This window comes from Mustela lutreola, chromosome 12 (assembly GCF_030435805.1).
Source record: "Mustela lutreola isolate mMusLut2 chromosome 12, mMusLut2.pri, whole genome shotgun sequence".
NCBI lineage: Eukaryota > Metazoa > Chordata > Mammalia > Carnivora > Mustelidae > Mustela > Mustela lutreola.
Genome location: NC_081301.1, coordinates 49712845 through 49729071, shown reverse-complemented (window position 1 = coordinate 49729071; position 16227 = coordinate 49712845). Strand labels below are relative to the sequence as shown.

The 16227-nt window shown below is 36.9% G+C and overlaps 1 protein-coding gene across 1 annotated transcript in view; it reads right to left on the bottom strand.

Annotated features, from left to right (window-relative positions):
- Positions 1 to 16227, bottom strand: part of HAUS6 (HAUS augmin like complex subunit 6) — a 39486-nt gene that overhangs the window by 10531 nt on the left and 12728 nt on the right. The window contains exons 7-13 of the mRNA XM_059141442.1: positions 15963 to 16028; positions 15221 to 15269; positions 12485 to 12655; positions 10811 to 11004; positions 10055 to 10181; positions 9491 to 9593; positions 1747 to 1828 (exon numbers count right to left, since the gene is read on the bottom strand). Of these exons, the coding sequence (XP_058997425.1) occupies positions 1747 to 1828; positions 9491 to 9593; positions 10055 to 10181; positions 10811 to 11004; positions 12485 to 12655; positions 15221 to 15269; positions 15963 to 16028 (792 nt within the window). The remainder of the gene's footprint in view (positions 1 to 1746; positions 1829 to 9490; positions 9594 to 10054; positions 10182 to 10810; positions 11005 to 12484; positions 12656 to 15220; positions 15270 to 15962; positions 16029 to 16227) is intronic.

Sequence of the window (16227 nt, the reverse complement as noted above, 5' to 3'; positions counted from 1 at the left end):
CTGTAAATCAGAAAATTACTACACAGGAAACTGCCAATAGCTCAAATTTTTTTTTAAGATTTTATTTATTTACTGGTCAGAGAGAGAGAGAAAGAGCGAGTGGAAGCAGCAGGCATAGGGAGAAACAGGTTCCCCGCTGAGCGAAGAGCCCAAAGTGGGACTTGACCCCAGCTCCCTGTGATCATGACCTGAGCCAAAGGCAGATACTTACCCAACTGAGCCACCCAGGCATCCCACCAATAGCTCAATTTCACATCTAAATTTTTACTCTTGTTATGCTGTTTGAACTTAACTAAACAAGAGTATACAGAATGACGAGAAACTTCAATTCATTTAAAATTTATAATTTTCATTTAAATTATCCTAAGCAATTTGTTTCCATATCTGTGCCTCAATTACATGGGGAAGCTGGACTAAAAGATCACTATTTAGGTCAAAGGGTAGTCAGAAAACAAAAAATAATAAAACACCTATACAGTATGTCTGGGATTTGTTGTTGTTGTTGTTTTAAGATTTTATTTATTTATTTGACAGACAAAGATCAGAAGAAGGCAGAGAGGCAGGCAGCGCGGGGGCAGGGGTTAGGGGGAGCAGGGAACCCGATGCAGGGCTTGATCCCAGGACCCTGAATAATGACCTGAGTGGAAGGCAGAGGCTTTAACCCACTGAGCTACCCAGGTGCCCCGACAGTATGTCTGTTTTTGATTGCTTCTTAATAATTCTTAGTTTCAAAAAAGAATACATATATACCCCAGGTGGATTATATACCTTTAGAGATTTTGGCTTATATAATCTGGCATCTGTTTAAAGAGCCAAAATAGGAAAATTAATAAAGAAAATAATACTCCTGAAGGATATTATAATAAACTAAGGTTTAGTTTTTTCATCTGTTAAACTTCTGAACTGGGTTGAATCAGAAGTCCTCCCGTTCTTTTTTAAAGCATGGAATTCTTTTTATTAAATGGCATGTAAAACCCCCAACATATAATACAGAGAAAAGAACTAGCTGCTCAGGCTGAAATGGGAAAGGGTCAGATCAGTGATGGACTAAATTAGATTAATCCACAGCATCAGAGGGCACTACAGAACAGTCTGAAAACTAGGAGACTAGATGATCTCAAAAGCTCTTAATTCTTGGATTGTCAAAGCCACAAGTGGTTTTAAGAAGTTCACAGGCACAAAAAGGCAAAAATTCCCAAGCTTGCATTAGATAATTTCCATATGTGCTTTTTTCCCCTTCAAACATTAGATAATCCCCTATGAATCCCTGCATTTAGACAAACAAGAGAAAGGGGACAAATGCGTATTTATCAATCTATAATGTATAATCTATAATGTATGTATGAATCTGGGGCACCTGGGTGGCACAGTGGGTTAGGCCACTGCCTTCGGCTCCGGTCATGATCTCAGGGTCCTGGGATCAAGTCCCGCATTGGGCTCTCTGCTCAGCAGGGAGCCTGCTTCCTCCTCTCTCTCTCTGCTTGCCTCTCTGCCTACTTGTGATCTCTCTCTCTGTCAAATAAATACATAAATAAATAATCTTTTAAAAATAAATAAATAAAATAAAATAAATAAAAAATTTTGAATCTTTCCTGAAAATGTGGATCCACGGTGGAAAAATATTCTCTGGTTATGAAAAGAAAATTACAGATGACCCCATAGAAAAGAAGCATGGCAATTAGATGAAGATGAAACTAAATTAATGAAAAAGGAAAATAGTCAATATGAAAATCACATTTGTTTTACCTGTTGCCTAGATCATGTCCAGTTCCCAATGTATTACTGGCTGTCATGCAATCATTTTCTTGGTCGTGTTGCTTAGGTGTATCTAAAGGAAAATAAACATTAATTACTCTTTAATTATATTTATATATTCTAATATCCAGGGATCTTTTGAAATTCTAGAAAAACTTCTGAACAGAAGGAAAGAGAAAAATAAGACTAATATAAATGCTAACAGAAAAAGACAACTATTCAGCAGCTCTTTCTACCCATCAGTCCTGCCCCCATGCTTTAATAAAATAAATAAAATTTTAAAAATAAATAAATAAAGACAACTACTCAATGGGACACCTGAGTGGCTCAGTCTGTTAAGTGTCTGCTCAGGTCATGATCCCAGAGTCCCAGGATCAAGTCCCACATCAGGCTCCTTGCTCAGCACGAAACCTGCCTCTCCCTCTTCCTGCCACTCCCCCGTTTGTGTGTGCTCTCTCTCTCTGACAAATAAATAAATAGTATCTTTAAAATAGAAAAAAAAGGAAAAGACAATTATTTAACTGTTAAGTATAGAAATAGGACAGATAGAGAGTATCTAGAATAAACTCTTATAACAAGAGTGGCAGGTTAAGAGCTGAAATAAACAACTCTAAAATTTGTATGGAACCAGAAAAGACCTCTAATAGCCAAAGGAATGTTGAAAGAGAAAACCAGAGGCATCACAATTTCAGACTTTAAGCTGTATTACAAAGCTGTAATCATCAAGACAGTATAATACCGGCACAAAAACAGACACACAGATCAATGGAACAGAGAACCCAGAAAGGGACCAACTAACCTTCAACAAAGCAGGAAAAGAATATCCAATGGAAAAAAGACAGTCTCTTTAACAAAGAGTGTTGGGAAAATTGGACAGCCATATGTGCAAGAATGAAACAGGACCATTTTCTTATACTATACACAAGAACAGATTCAAAATAGATGAAAGACCTAAATGTGAGACAGGAATCCATCAAAATCATAAAGAACACAACCAGCAACCTCTGCGACCTCAGCCGCAGCAACTTCTTGCTAGACACATCTCCAAAGGCAAGGGAAACAAAGGCAAAAATGAACTACTGGGACTTCATCAAGAAAAAAAGCTTTTTGCACAGCAAAAGAAACTGCAAAACCAAAAGGCAACCTACGGAATGGGAGAAGAAATTTGTAAATGTCTTATCAAATAAAGGGCTGATATCCAAAATCTATAAAGAACTTATCAAACTCAAACACCCAAAGGAACAAATATCCAGTCAAAGAAATGGACATGAACAGACATTTCTCCAAAGAAGACATACAAATGGCCAAGAGACACATGGAAAAGTGCTCAACATCACTCAACATCAGGAAAATACAAATCAAAACCACAATGATACCACCTCACACCAGTCAGCATGGCTAAAATTAACAAGTCAGAAAACGACAGATGCTGGGGAGGATGCGGAGAAAGGGGAACCCTCTTACACTGTTAAAGGAAATGAAATCTGCTGCAGCCAATCTGGAAAATAGTACACAGGTTCCTCAAAAAGCTGAACATAGAGCTACCCTAAGCCCCAGCAATTGCACTACTAGGAATTTACCCCAAAGATACAAATGTAGTGATCTGATCTGCCAAAATTTATGGCAACAATGTCCACAATAGCCAAACTATGCAAAGAGCCCAGATGTCCACTGACAGATGAATGAATAAAGAGGTGGTATATATATATATATACAACAGAATATTACGCAGCCATCAAAAAACTGAAATCTTGCCATTTGTAAATGACATGGGTATTGTGCTATGCAAAATAAGTCAATCGTAGAAAGACAATTATTATATGATCTCACGGATATGTGGAATTTTAGAAACAAAACAGGATCATGAGGAAGAGTGAGAAAAATAAAATAAGACAAAATCAGACAGGGAGACAAACTGAAAGAGACTCTTAATGAAAGGAAATAAGGGACACCTTGGTGGTTCAGTTAGTTAAGTGTCTGCCTTTGGCTCAAGTCATAATCCCAGGGTCCTGGGATCTAGCACTACATTGGGCTCCCAGTTCAACCAGGAGCCTGCTTCTCCCTCCCCTTCTGCTGCTTCCGGCGCTTATGCTCTCTTGCTGTCAAATAAATAAATAAATTCTTTAAATATATATATATATATATATATATATATATATGTAAATAAACAAAGGAAACAAATTGAGAGTTGTTGGAGGGGGAAGGGGCTAGAGAGATGGGATCACTGGGTGATGGACATTAAGGAGGGCACATATTGATATAATGAGCACTGAGTTTTATATGCAACTGATGAATCACTAAATTCTACCTCTGAAACTAATAATACACTCTATATTAACTCAAGTGAACCGAAATAAAAAAAATTTTTTTTCAAATGATAGGTTTATACTAAACCAAATTTCAAAAAAAGTGCCAGTCCGTAGTTCTCCAATATGATATAGCCTTGCTTCTTGTTTTGGTACACAGATCATGCAATTACCACATAAATCAACAAGGCCAGGGGTGCCTGGGTAGCCGGCTCAGTTGTTAAGCATCTGCCTTCAGCTCAGGTCCTGATCCCAGGGTCCTGGGATCAAGCCACGCTTTGGGCTCCCTACTTGGCAGGGGTCCTGCTTCTCCCTCTCCCACTCCCCATTTGTGTTCCCTCTCTCACTGTCTCTGTCAAATAATCTTAAAAATAAAAATCTTAAAAAAAATCTTAAGGAGCACCTCGGTGGCTCAGTGGGTTAAAGCCTCTGCCTTCAGCTCAGGTCATGGTCCCAGGATCCTGGGATTAAGCCCCGCATCGGGCTCCCTACTCAGGAGGGAGCATGCTTCCCCATCTCTCTCTCTGCCTGCGTCCCGGCCTACTTGTGATCTCTGTCAAGTAAACAAATAAAATCTTTTAAAAATCTCTAAAAAAACTTAAAATCTTAAAAAAAATCTTTAAAAAAATTAGCAATGCCAAAAAAATTATACTATTTAGCATATTTCAGCTCAGCATCTAAAACATCAGTCAATTTATTTATTTATTCCTCAACACATCAATAATTATGTGCCACTGCTATACTAACAAGGACAAAGAAAGAAAAGATAGAGACCTGGCTTCAAGGAGTCAGTCTAGGAAAAAGACTACTGAGGAGTAGAGAATGATGGCATGCTGCTATAGTATGAGAGAAATATGCACAGGAATCAAGGAGACAGAAAGGCACCTGGCCCAAGAATGCGGAATGTGATGAGGACATAAAGGTACTGGGAGAAGAGGGTACAAGTTCGGTGTATAGCATAGGGTGTATCTGAGTGGAAGCATGGAAGGAAACAAGATTGGTGCAGAAAGCCATGGCTCCGTTACAGAGTATTTGCTATTCCAGGAACTCCTCTTCTTTTAACATGTTAGCTTCTGAAAGACTATCCCTATATATACATGTGTCCAAAGTGTTACTGTATAAGAATCCAATGTGTGTGGGCACTTGGGAGGCTCAGTGGGTTAAGCCTCTGCCTTCAGCTCAGGTCATGATCTCAGGGTCCTGGGATGGAGCTCCACATCGGGCTCTCTGCTCAGCAGGGAGCCTGCTTTTCCCTCTCTCCCTGCCTGCCTCTCTGCCTACATGTGATCTCTGTCTGTCAAATAAATAAAATCTTAAAAAAAATAAAAATAAAAAATGTGTGAACTTTTCCTTTTAATCCGCCATAATAGTATGCTGTATTATGAACATTTTCAGTATCTTCTGCTTTTGCACCTATTAATGATGATGGGATTACTGATATTCATAAAACATTCTAAAAATGAACACAAATACAAGAATTGTATCACAAAACTAGTAGACAACAATAAACTAATTAAGAACGCCATAAATACTAGTTGCTGGTGGTAGGCAGAGATGAGGCACTTTTCTTCCCCCTGAAGGTGCTAGAAAGCCATCAAAGTATAGTACACCAAGAGATGAAAAGGATCATATTTTCATATTTACACTACAGAAGGATCACTGATAACCATTTACAACACAGAATAGGTAGAATATGGAGGCAGAGTAGCTAGTTAGAACACAATTAAAGGCAAGAAATAGAAAACCAAACTACAGCACTTAAGATGTGAAGAGAACAGAGGGGACGGACACAACAAGGTAATAAGGAGGTTAAAACAAAACTGAACTCACCAGAACAAAGCAAACCAAGCTGCAGCAGACAATGACTCCTACCATAAATACACTAGAACTGCAAAATAAAATGTAAGAAAAAGAAAGGAATACCCAAAAGCACAAATAAAAATCATCACATGCCAGGACTAAAGATGGAAAGAATTTAAGCTCAAACTGAGACGCAAAGGCTAAATGGCAGGCTCGGGGGCTGAACAATGGAGCTTTAATGCCTGCATAACAATCTGAGAAACTGCCATAAGGCCAGAACATTGCAAAGGCTGCTCAGACCCTGAAAAGATTAAAAAAAATTCTGCCAGCTTAACCAGGGAAGTAACAGAGAAGCTTGCTGTCTACCTGGAGTCCTGGGTTTAAAAGAAAAAGAAGGCGGGGGGGGGGGGGGGGGGAGGTTAAATCTACCTAGCCTACTCAAAGGGAGGTATGAAATCCAAAATTATATTGGCTACTTGTGGGAATCCCAAACTAAAGACATTAACTGCCTAGTTCAAGGGAAATACCAGAGACCCTACGCCACCATGCAAAGACCGTTCTACAACCCAGGGCCCAGGTGACTCCTTCAGAGGTGGATCCACTGAAGTTGAGGTCACAATCCAAAAAAAAAAAAAAAATTTTTTTTTAATTTTATTTTAAGTAATCCCTTCACCCAAGCATGGGACTTACATTCAAAACCCCAAGACAAAGAGTCACATGCTCTTCTGAATGAGCCAGCCAGGCAACCCCACAATCAAATATTTTAATAGGAAACAAACGACTATGTAAATGAGTAGACAGGGGCATCTGGATGGCTCAGTCAGGTTAAGCATTTGCCTTCGGCTCGGATCCCAGGGTTCTGAAATCGAGCCCCACATTGGACTCCCTGCTCATCAGAGAGCCTGCTTCTCCCTCTCCCTCTGCCTGCCACTCCATCTTCTTGTGCTTTCTCCCTATGTTAAATAAATAAATAAAATTTAAGAAAAGAAAATGAGAGGGCAGAGCACACAGAACCAAAGTATCTGAAACACAGGGATATTTAAAAAATTGAATAAGATCAAATCAATACATTTAAAATATTTGGCAAAAAAACAAGAACCATAATGAAATAAGATGATATCATGAAAAAGAACGAGCAATTTTTGAAAAAGAAGCAAATGAAAAGAAATGAAAAGCACATCCATGAAAGCCAAACACTAAATGGACATGTCAAAAAAGAGATTAAATATAACTAAAAAGATAATTAGTGAACTGTAAGCCTAGAGCTACAAAGACATTATAAATACAAATGAGAAATTTAAGATAAATGAAGGACTGGGGTGCCTGGGTGGCTCAGTGGGTTAAAGCCTCTGCCTTCAGCTCAGGTCATAATCCCAGGGTCCTGGGATGGAGCCCTACATCCGGCTCTCTGCTCAGCAGGGGAGCCTGCTTCCTCCTCTTTCTCTGCCTGTCTCTCTGCCTACTTGTGATCTCTGTCTGTCAAATAAGTAAATAAAATCTTAAAAAAAAAAAAAAGTTGTAGTTGTTTACTACAAAAAAGTATAAAATAATATTAAGATCCCCATCTCACAACAAAACTCTACCAATTTAGGGGAAAAAAGGAAAAAAAAAAAGGAATCCTAAGAGTACAAATTCTGCAATATCTTGAGGACAGCATTACCTCAAAGGACCTATCAAACACTTCTAAAATATGAATTTCCACTGCACTTCCTAAACAGACACAAATATGTCCTCTCTTTCAAGGCAGACAAGAAATCTCCAAATTGATATGAGGACTAATTTCATGGTTTCACAGGACTTAAACTAAGTCTTGTACAAGGGTAATGGTCTTTCCAAGTTGAAGTGAAAACAAAATGCCAACTATGCCAAGAGTTCTAAGAGTCATTCCATTATCCTAAGTAATGCTCTATCTGAAGCTTTGTCATTCATCAAACTGTGCAGTCTTTCCTATGTCTACTCTTTTGCTAGTGCCTATCCCAAGCCTTGCTCTCTAATCTATGACCTTTCCTAACCAGTGTCCTCTTCATGTATACTTGAGTCCCAAACCAATCATCCACCCCAGCTATGTTCACCCTTTTCTTCCTAAGTCCTGTGGACTTAGGTTCACGCCATGACCTTTGGCCTGCATGAACTCAAATATGGCCTACATCTATCACATTCTCCATTCTGGCTACATAATTCACAGGTTTTTTAACGCATTTATTCCTTCTCTTATTCACCTAACATTTACTGAACTCCGTAACAATTTCTTGTACACATAGGCAACCAGGGAAAACGGAATATAAAATGGGTTATCAGGTATTATAGAGAAATTCATTTTAGGTGTGATAGTGGTGTAATAGTGTGATAGGTATGACAGTGGTATAACAGCTGAGAAAACTGAGATATTATAGAATTACTATAATTTTTTGATGGGACATTACCATGGTAGTTATATAGGAAGTCTTTATTTTTATGGGAATACATGCTGAAACACTTAGAGTGAAGTGTAACAATACCTAGAACTCCAACTTGGTTTAGCAAAAACACATACATACACATATAAAGCAATGCAGCAGATGATGATAGTTAAAACAGGTGGTATTCAAATAATTATTGTACTAGTCTTTCATGTTAAACAGCTGTGGGCTTCTACACAAAATCTTGTAAGCAAATGTTTATAGCAGTATTACTCACAATAGTGAAATAGTGGAAACAACCCAAATGTCCATCAATGGATGATAGATAAGCAAAATATGGTTTAGTCATACAACAGAATATATTCATAAAAAGTAATGAAGTACTGGGGCGCAAGTACTGGGTGGCTCTGTGGTTAAAGCCTCTGCCTTTGGCTCAGGTCATGATCCCAGGGATCGAGCCTCACATTGAGCTCTCTGCCAGCCAGGAGCTGCTTCCTCCTCTCTCTCTGCCTACTTGTGATCTCTGTCAGTCAAATAAATAAATAAAATCTTAAAAAAAAAAAAAAAAAAGGAATGAAGTACTGATACATGCTACAACTTGAATGAACCTTGAATATACTGTGCAAAGTAAAAAATTCTGCAAGTGAAAAAAAACAGACACAAATAGCCTCACAGTATATGACTTGCATGGACAAATCCATAGAGAGAGGAAGTATATTTCGTGATTGCCCACGGACTGGGAAAGGAGAAAGTAGGGAGTGACTGCTTAATGGGTACAGGAGTTCCCTTTTTTTTTTTTTAAGATTTATTTATTTTTGAGAGCAAGAGCATGGGGGAGAGTAGCAAAGGGGAAAAACGAGGGACCAACAAACTCTGCACTGAGCACGGAACCCAAGGCAGGGCTCAAACTCAGGATCCCGAGATCATGACCTGCGCCGAAAACAAGAGTCAGATGTTTAATTGACTGAGCCGCCCTAGGATAGCCTCCCCTAGGATTTCCTTTTAAGGTAATAAAAATATTCTGGAGCTAAAAAGTGCTGATGGTTGCACAATTTTGTAAACTTACTAAATGCCACTGAGTTGTACACTTCAGTGACTAAAATGCTATGTGCACTTCACAATAAAAAATAGTGGGGGGAAGAAACAAGATAAAAATGTAAAGGAACTGCTATCACAGTGAGAAATACTGATGAGGAGGAAGTTTAAGAAAGAGAAAAACAAATAACCAACCTGGAAGAGAAGCAGGATACTGCAAAAGAATACTCCTTGCATATACTTCTTCTGAGGCAGGATCAAATGAAAGAGGAGACATTGGTGGTAAAAGATCCACAGCCTTAAAACAGAGAATTCATCATTTTGAAACATATATTTACTCAGTACCATAATAACACTAAGTTAATCTATGAACAGATGATTTTTCCCCCTACAAAGATAGAACTATCAAGCATATAAATTATCCTGTAACTATTTTTAAATGAATGAGTACAATATTAGAACAATGGGACTACTCCACCTCCAACTGTGCCTCAAATGTAATACTACCTAATAGCAAAAGAAATGTCTCATTCCTTTTAATATAATTCTCTGAATCTAAAAATAGTAACTATAATTCCAAAACAGTCAGTGAATACCCAAATACATACTTAGAAAAATAACAGAAACCAAAACATTTGAACTTTAGGCTCAGGTGCAAAGATGACAACTTACACATGCATAGCATTCCTAGACCATTTGTAACATAAAATCACAAGACTGCCTTATATTAAACTACTTTCCAAAGTCAACATTACTTACTGGAGTCAAACCTTCAATTAGACTGAAAGGAGACAGGCCAAGAAATTCTTTCCACTTTTTATGCCATTCTCCTTGTTTTTCAACAACAGAATGTTTTATATTGGTGACATCTTCCTTTATTTTACACCTACAATAGCATAAAAACAGAACTTCATTCAAATCATGAATAATAAAAGTACTGAGTAAAATTTAAGAATACAACGGTTTGCAGAGAAAGGGAAGAAAATATATTTGGAAGTTCAACCAGTATAGTACATAAAAACTGAATAAACTCTCACAATGAACATTCAGAACCTAAAGTACTTTTTTCCTTTTAAGACCAGAAAGCAATCATACATCTATTATTCTGTTTATCTTTAAAATATTCTTTTTCCCTAGTTCTGAATTCAAGTCCAAATTCTACACCTATACTCTGTCCACTCCTAAAGGCAGTTCTACCTCCCAATTACTCTACTCACATAACAAATTTTTCTGAGGCTTAGTTTTACGTAGACTCCAAAGAAAAGCTTGAGAAAGTTAAAATTATTTCATAAAGAATTATAACTAAGGGCAAATAATTTATTCTAGACAAAAAGAAAACTACATTAATTGTCCTTTCTACTTAATGTGTCTCTCCAGAACTTTCTGAGTTCTAATAAAATGTTCACATTTGTTTTGCCAATGCTAAAGAATTATCAACTACATGAGTTCTGCTGAAAAATTATAAAACTACCCATTCCTCTCCCAGTAATGCAACAAAAGATCTTTCTACAGTACCTCATATACTTCAGATCTGATAATCTCTCTCTCTGAAGTTTGGTCTCCTTTTCCAGGAAGTGAAGGTCTATTGTCATTCTTGCTGGGTCAGCCTGACAACGTTCATATTTCACTACTTTCAAGACTTCATTTAATAACTGAATAACTGTTAACAGGTTCAATTTTCCAGCCTCATAAACATTTCCAATGTGCAACTTAGGATTCAGAGGGGGAGAAAAAGTGGTTCTTTAGATAATAAACTGTTAAATAAATATATTTATGGTTTTTACTATTGTATTAAAAAGTTACCTTAAAGAAGAGTGAAACAAGTCAAATGTCTACCCAAAAATGAAGCCAAGTAAATAATTTTGGTCACAAAAACTACTGTGAAAGGATTTAACATGCTGTGCCATATTTTTATATAATGCAAAAAAAATTGCAAGCTAGAACATAAGAAATCCAAATAAATGGAAAGCAAAATAAAGACTGAGGAGAAAGAGCAGGTTTGGAGAAAGATAATGAATTCATATTTTAACAAAAGGTGCAAAGTGATGGCCCATGATAGCTGATTCCAAACTTAGACATGTTTATTTGGCCTGCACAGCTTCAATATTTTAAAAATCATCTGAATTAGCTGCTAATCAACTAAAAATCTTAGATTTCACATGAAAATTATTATTTCTCTAAAGACATCATCACTTCCTACTTTACCCCTTTTGTTACACACAATTAGCATATATTACCTATCTAGCCTCTGTAAGAACCTGAATTTGCAGACTCTGATTTTTACATACCGGAAATTTGCAGGGCTGACATGTTACCTATTACAGTGAAAGCTTTTCAGTATCACAACACTATTTTACCTTTGTATTTTCCTATACTCTAATTAATGCCTGGCATATAGCAGATACTTAATAGATTATGAGTTCACTAAGAAAAAAAAAGATACAGGCTATCCAAATGGAAATGTCATATAAGCAAGTGGAAATAATTTGATGCAGTTCAGGTCGACAGAGAGACTAGAAATACTAATTTGGGAATACCACTGTATACAATACTGATGAAAACAGAACTAAGAAAATACAGATGAAGAAAAGTAGGGGGGAAGAAAAGCAGGCACTAAAGGAACCACGGAAACACTTTCATTTGAAAGTTAAAGAAAAGAGTAAGTAGAAAAACTGAGAACAGCTGTCTGAAAAACCAGAGAGTAAAGACACAACGTCACAAATGCTAATGGGAGAAGAGACTAAAATCCTTAACAGAATCAAGAAGAAAGAGAAACCAGAGTACAGACATTTTAAAAAGACATTTAGCAAATAGATCACTACTGCTCTCCTTGAGATCTTATAAAGAACTTGTACCATACCATCTTCCTACTAAGTAACCCCCTCCATGCATCTACTGTATGATGTAGCACCGTAAAAGGGATGAACAGTGAAAGTTTATGTATATAAATATACACACTCTAATATATAATATATACACAGTTAACAATAGTCCTCTGTATGAATGCTCTATTAGATTTAGTCACAAAAATAAATTCTGGAGTAAAACATTGTAAGAAAAAGAATATACATTATTTATGTTTACATTATTATGTATTAGTTATATATTGAATACATGTATTTATTATTACTATATATAATAATTACATAAAGAGTTTTCTCAGTAGTTTACTTAGTATCAAATGCTTACCTGACACATTTGTTTCTCAATTCTGTCAAGTAAGAGCCTTGGAATATTGATAGCAACATTAGTTCCATCTAAAGTATATTGATTAACAAGATTAAGGACTGCATTAACAACTTCTCTTTCTTTTTCCAAATACATGAGCGTTTCATTCACTGAAGCCCACAAAGACCGAACCTTTAAAAACAAAGACTATACATAATCTGTACATATATCAAAGAAATGTAAAACACAAATACATGCTCACTCTCTAGAACAAATAAAGTACTCCTATAATGATTTCTGATGAGGAAATTAACTGCCTAAAAGCACTGATACTACTTCCAAAGGGGTTTTAAAACTAAAAAATTTCTCAGGAGACAAAAATAATTTCTCAGGAGAATTTAGCCCACCATGATTTTCAAAACAAATCTAAGAAACTTCATACTACCAAGATGCAATTACTATTTTCTATGTTTTGACATGCAGTATAGAAACTTCCGAGGCAGGGGCACCTGGGTGGCTTAGCTGGTTAAGTGACTGCCTCTGGCTCAGGTCATGATCTCAGGGTTCTCAGATCAAGTCTTCCACTCCCTCTGCCACTCCACCTCACTCATGCTCTCTCTCAAATAAAAAAAATCTTTAAAGAAAAAAAAAAAGGAAGAAAGAAAGAAAAAGAAAAAGAAACTTTTCAGGGAGAAATAATAAAAGATTTTCAGGAAGGGAAAAAACACACTACATATCGATATTAAGATTCTTTCAAGTTTCAAAAGGTAAAAATATGAAAACCATGTATTTGGTTTTTTTAAGATTATTTACGTTATTTATTTCACAGAGAGAAAAAGAGAGAAAGAGAGAGGGAGAACACAAGCAGGTGGAGTAGCAGAGGGAGAGGGAGAAACAGGCTCCCCATTGAGCAGAAAGCCTGATGCAGGGCTTGATCCCAAGACCCTGGGATCATACTTGAGCCAAAGGCAGAGGCCTTAACCCACTGAGCCACCAGGTGCCCTGAAACCACACTTCTTTAAAAGCAAAGAATCTTAAACATGTATTAACCTGTCTATGTTCATTAAATGCATGTGTACAAGCATTTACAGGTGGCAGCTGCACCTGTGGTGAGCAGAGCATAACAGCTGTACAATCACTAGGCCATATGCTGGAAACTCACGGAACACTGTGTGCCAACTATACTTCCATTAAAATAGTAAACAAAATTTTTAAAGAATGTTCATAGCACTCCCATTTGTAAGTCAAAAACTGCAACTAACCCAACCGCCTACCTAGAGTAAAAAAAAAATATGTTGTGCTATATTCATAAAACACTCCATAGGACTGAGAAAGGAACACACAACCTACACATACAACGGCACAGATAAAACAGCATGAGTCAAAGAAGATAAACACAAAAGAATATATTCTACACTCCCCTTTAATGTAAAGTTCAAGAAGTGTTGAACTAATCTCTAAGAAAGAGGAAAGTGTTTACTCTTGTGGGGGAAATGGTTGTACATAAAAAGGGGCTTGAAGCTTCCAGAGTAACGTTCTGTTCCCTAAACTGTATTCTGGTTACATATGTGTATTCACTTTGTGAAATTTTATCAGGCTATGCACTTACGACTTCTGCACATGGGATTCCTTAAAAGAATTTATAAAAGTGGGAGGCGAGCAGCGAAATACAATTACACCCATGTTTATGTTTGTGTCTTCCCACCGTACAAAGTTAAGTCCCCAAAGAAGACTCGTTGACTGGCAGTCTAGGGGTCTCACAGGATTGCATTTCCTTGGTGGAAAAAGATCCAAAAACTGGTTCTCAGATTTTTTTTTCTTTTTTTTTTGATTCTCAGAATTTTATTTTTATCTTGTTAATGGATAAAAAATTGACCGGACTCAAGGAAAGTGGTTATAAACTCAGGAGAGAGCAATGTGAAAACTTTCAAACACGTTTCACATCAACCTATTAAATTTACAATCAAAGATACTGTGTTCAGTAATAGAAGTATTCATATTCACAAAGCTGGAAGATCCATGAAGGAAGTGACTTTGACTCTTTCTTTCACTGCTAGAGCTCTAACATCTAGAAGAATTGGCACATGGCAGATATCAATAAAAATTCACTGAATGGATGAATAATTATTTCCTGAGGAGGGCACTCACCTTCCCCAGTGACAAACTGTCTGGGAAGCCAAATTAACACTCAAAGCAGCTCAGTGATCATAAAAACAGGATGAAGAGCTTGAGAGAGAGTTCATCTAAACATAAAGGCCTAAGAAAACACTCCAATCGCACATCAAAGCCACCCTCTGAAAACCTCAAACTATTTATGTCTGCCACATTCCTCCCTACTGCCAAGCCAGCTTCAGTGTGACTTCTCATTCTTCTTCCATACTTAATGTCTCCCTTCAGTTAACATATTTTATTTACATAAATTAATACTACTGATTAAGTTACAATCAAGCTGAACTTTTAACCATATTTAAGACTGCTTTTGTATATATTTAATCTTATAAATTATAAGTTAACTTTTCCATTATATTCATGCTTTTTAAAGGCACCCTGTTGATACCTTTATATATCACTTATTAATGAGTTTTTTAAAAAGTAACAGTTTAACAAAAAGAAATGACAAAAACAGAATATAAGGGTCCAATTAAGTAAGTCAACACTGCACATCACGAAAGTAAGAAAGATTATCACTTCTCAGCCTTTTGACTAAGATCACGAAAGTAAGAAAGATTAAATTTCTCCCTTAAAAAGTCACCTCACCTTTTCGATTTTCTCTTGTATATTACTTTGGTCATCATAGGGTTCCATTCTAGTTAAAAAATAAATGATCTCATTAGTCATTCATTTTAATTTCATGGTAATTTACCACCAAAAGAGTGAATGATCCATAAACCCACTCACTAACAACCATTCCAATTTTTTAAAAAATACAATTCTAGCTCAAAGCAATCACTTTTTTTATAGATTTTATTTATTTATTTGACAGAGAGAGAGCAAGAGAGCACAAGCAGAGGAAGCAGCAGAAGGGGAGGGAGAAGCAGACTACTACTAAGCAGGGAGCCTGACTCAGGGCTTGTTCCCAGGACCCCAGATCATGGGCCAAAGGCAGACCCTTAACCGACAGCCACCCAGGCACCCCAAAAGCAATAAATTTATTAGAAGAAGTGAACTAGGAATCAGAATTATGTTCTAATCCTATGGGACTCAGTTTCTTTACTAGTGAAATATAGGAGCTGCACTAAGGCAACTTTCAGCTCTAATATAAAAATCACTTACTTTTTTTTTTTTAACTATTTTTATATTTTAAGATTTTTTTTTAATTTATTTATTTGACAGACAGAGATCACAAGTAGGCAGAGAGGCAGGCAGAGAGAGAGGAGGAAGCAGGTTCCCTGCTGAGCAGAGAGCCCGATGTGGGACTCGATCCCAGGACCCTGAGATCATGACCTGAGCCAAAGGCAGCAGCTTAACCCACTGAGCCACCCAGGCGCCTCTCACTTACTTTTTTATTTGGTTTTGCTGTTCCATACATTCTGCTCTCAAACTTCGTACTTGTTTAACTGACAATCTGTAAGAAAACATAAAAAAACAATTATAATTCCACTACAATTAACGGGTATAGGCCACTTTGATATTTTCCCCCATTTGTTATCTTTTCTCAAGGCCTCTGAAGACTACTCTTCCAAATACAGCCAGGGGCCAGCTAAAGGAGTCTAGACTTTCTCCAAGACTTACAGTGTGATCTAACATACAGGTTGCTATTGAGA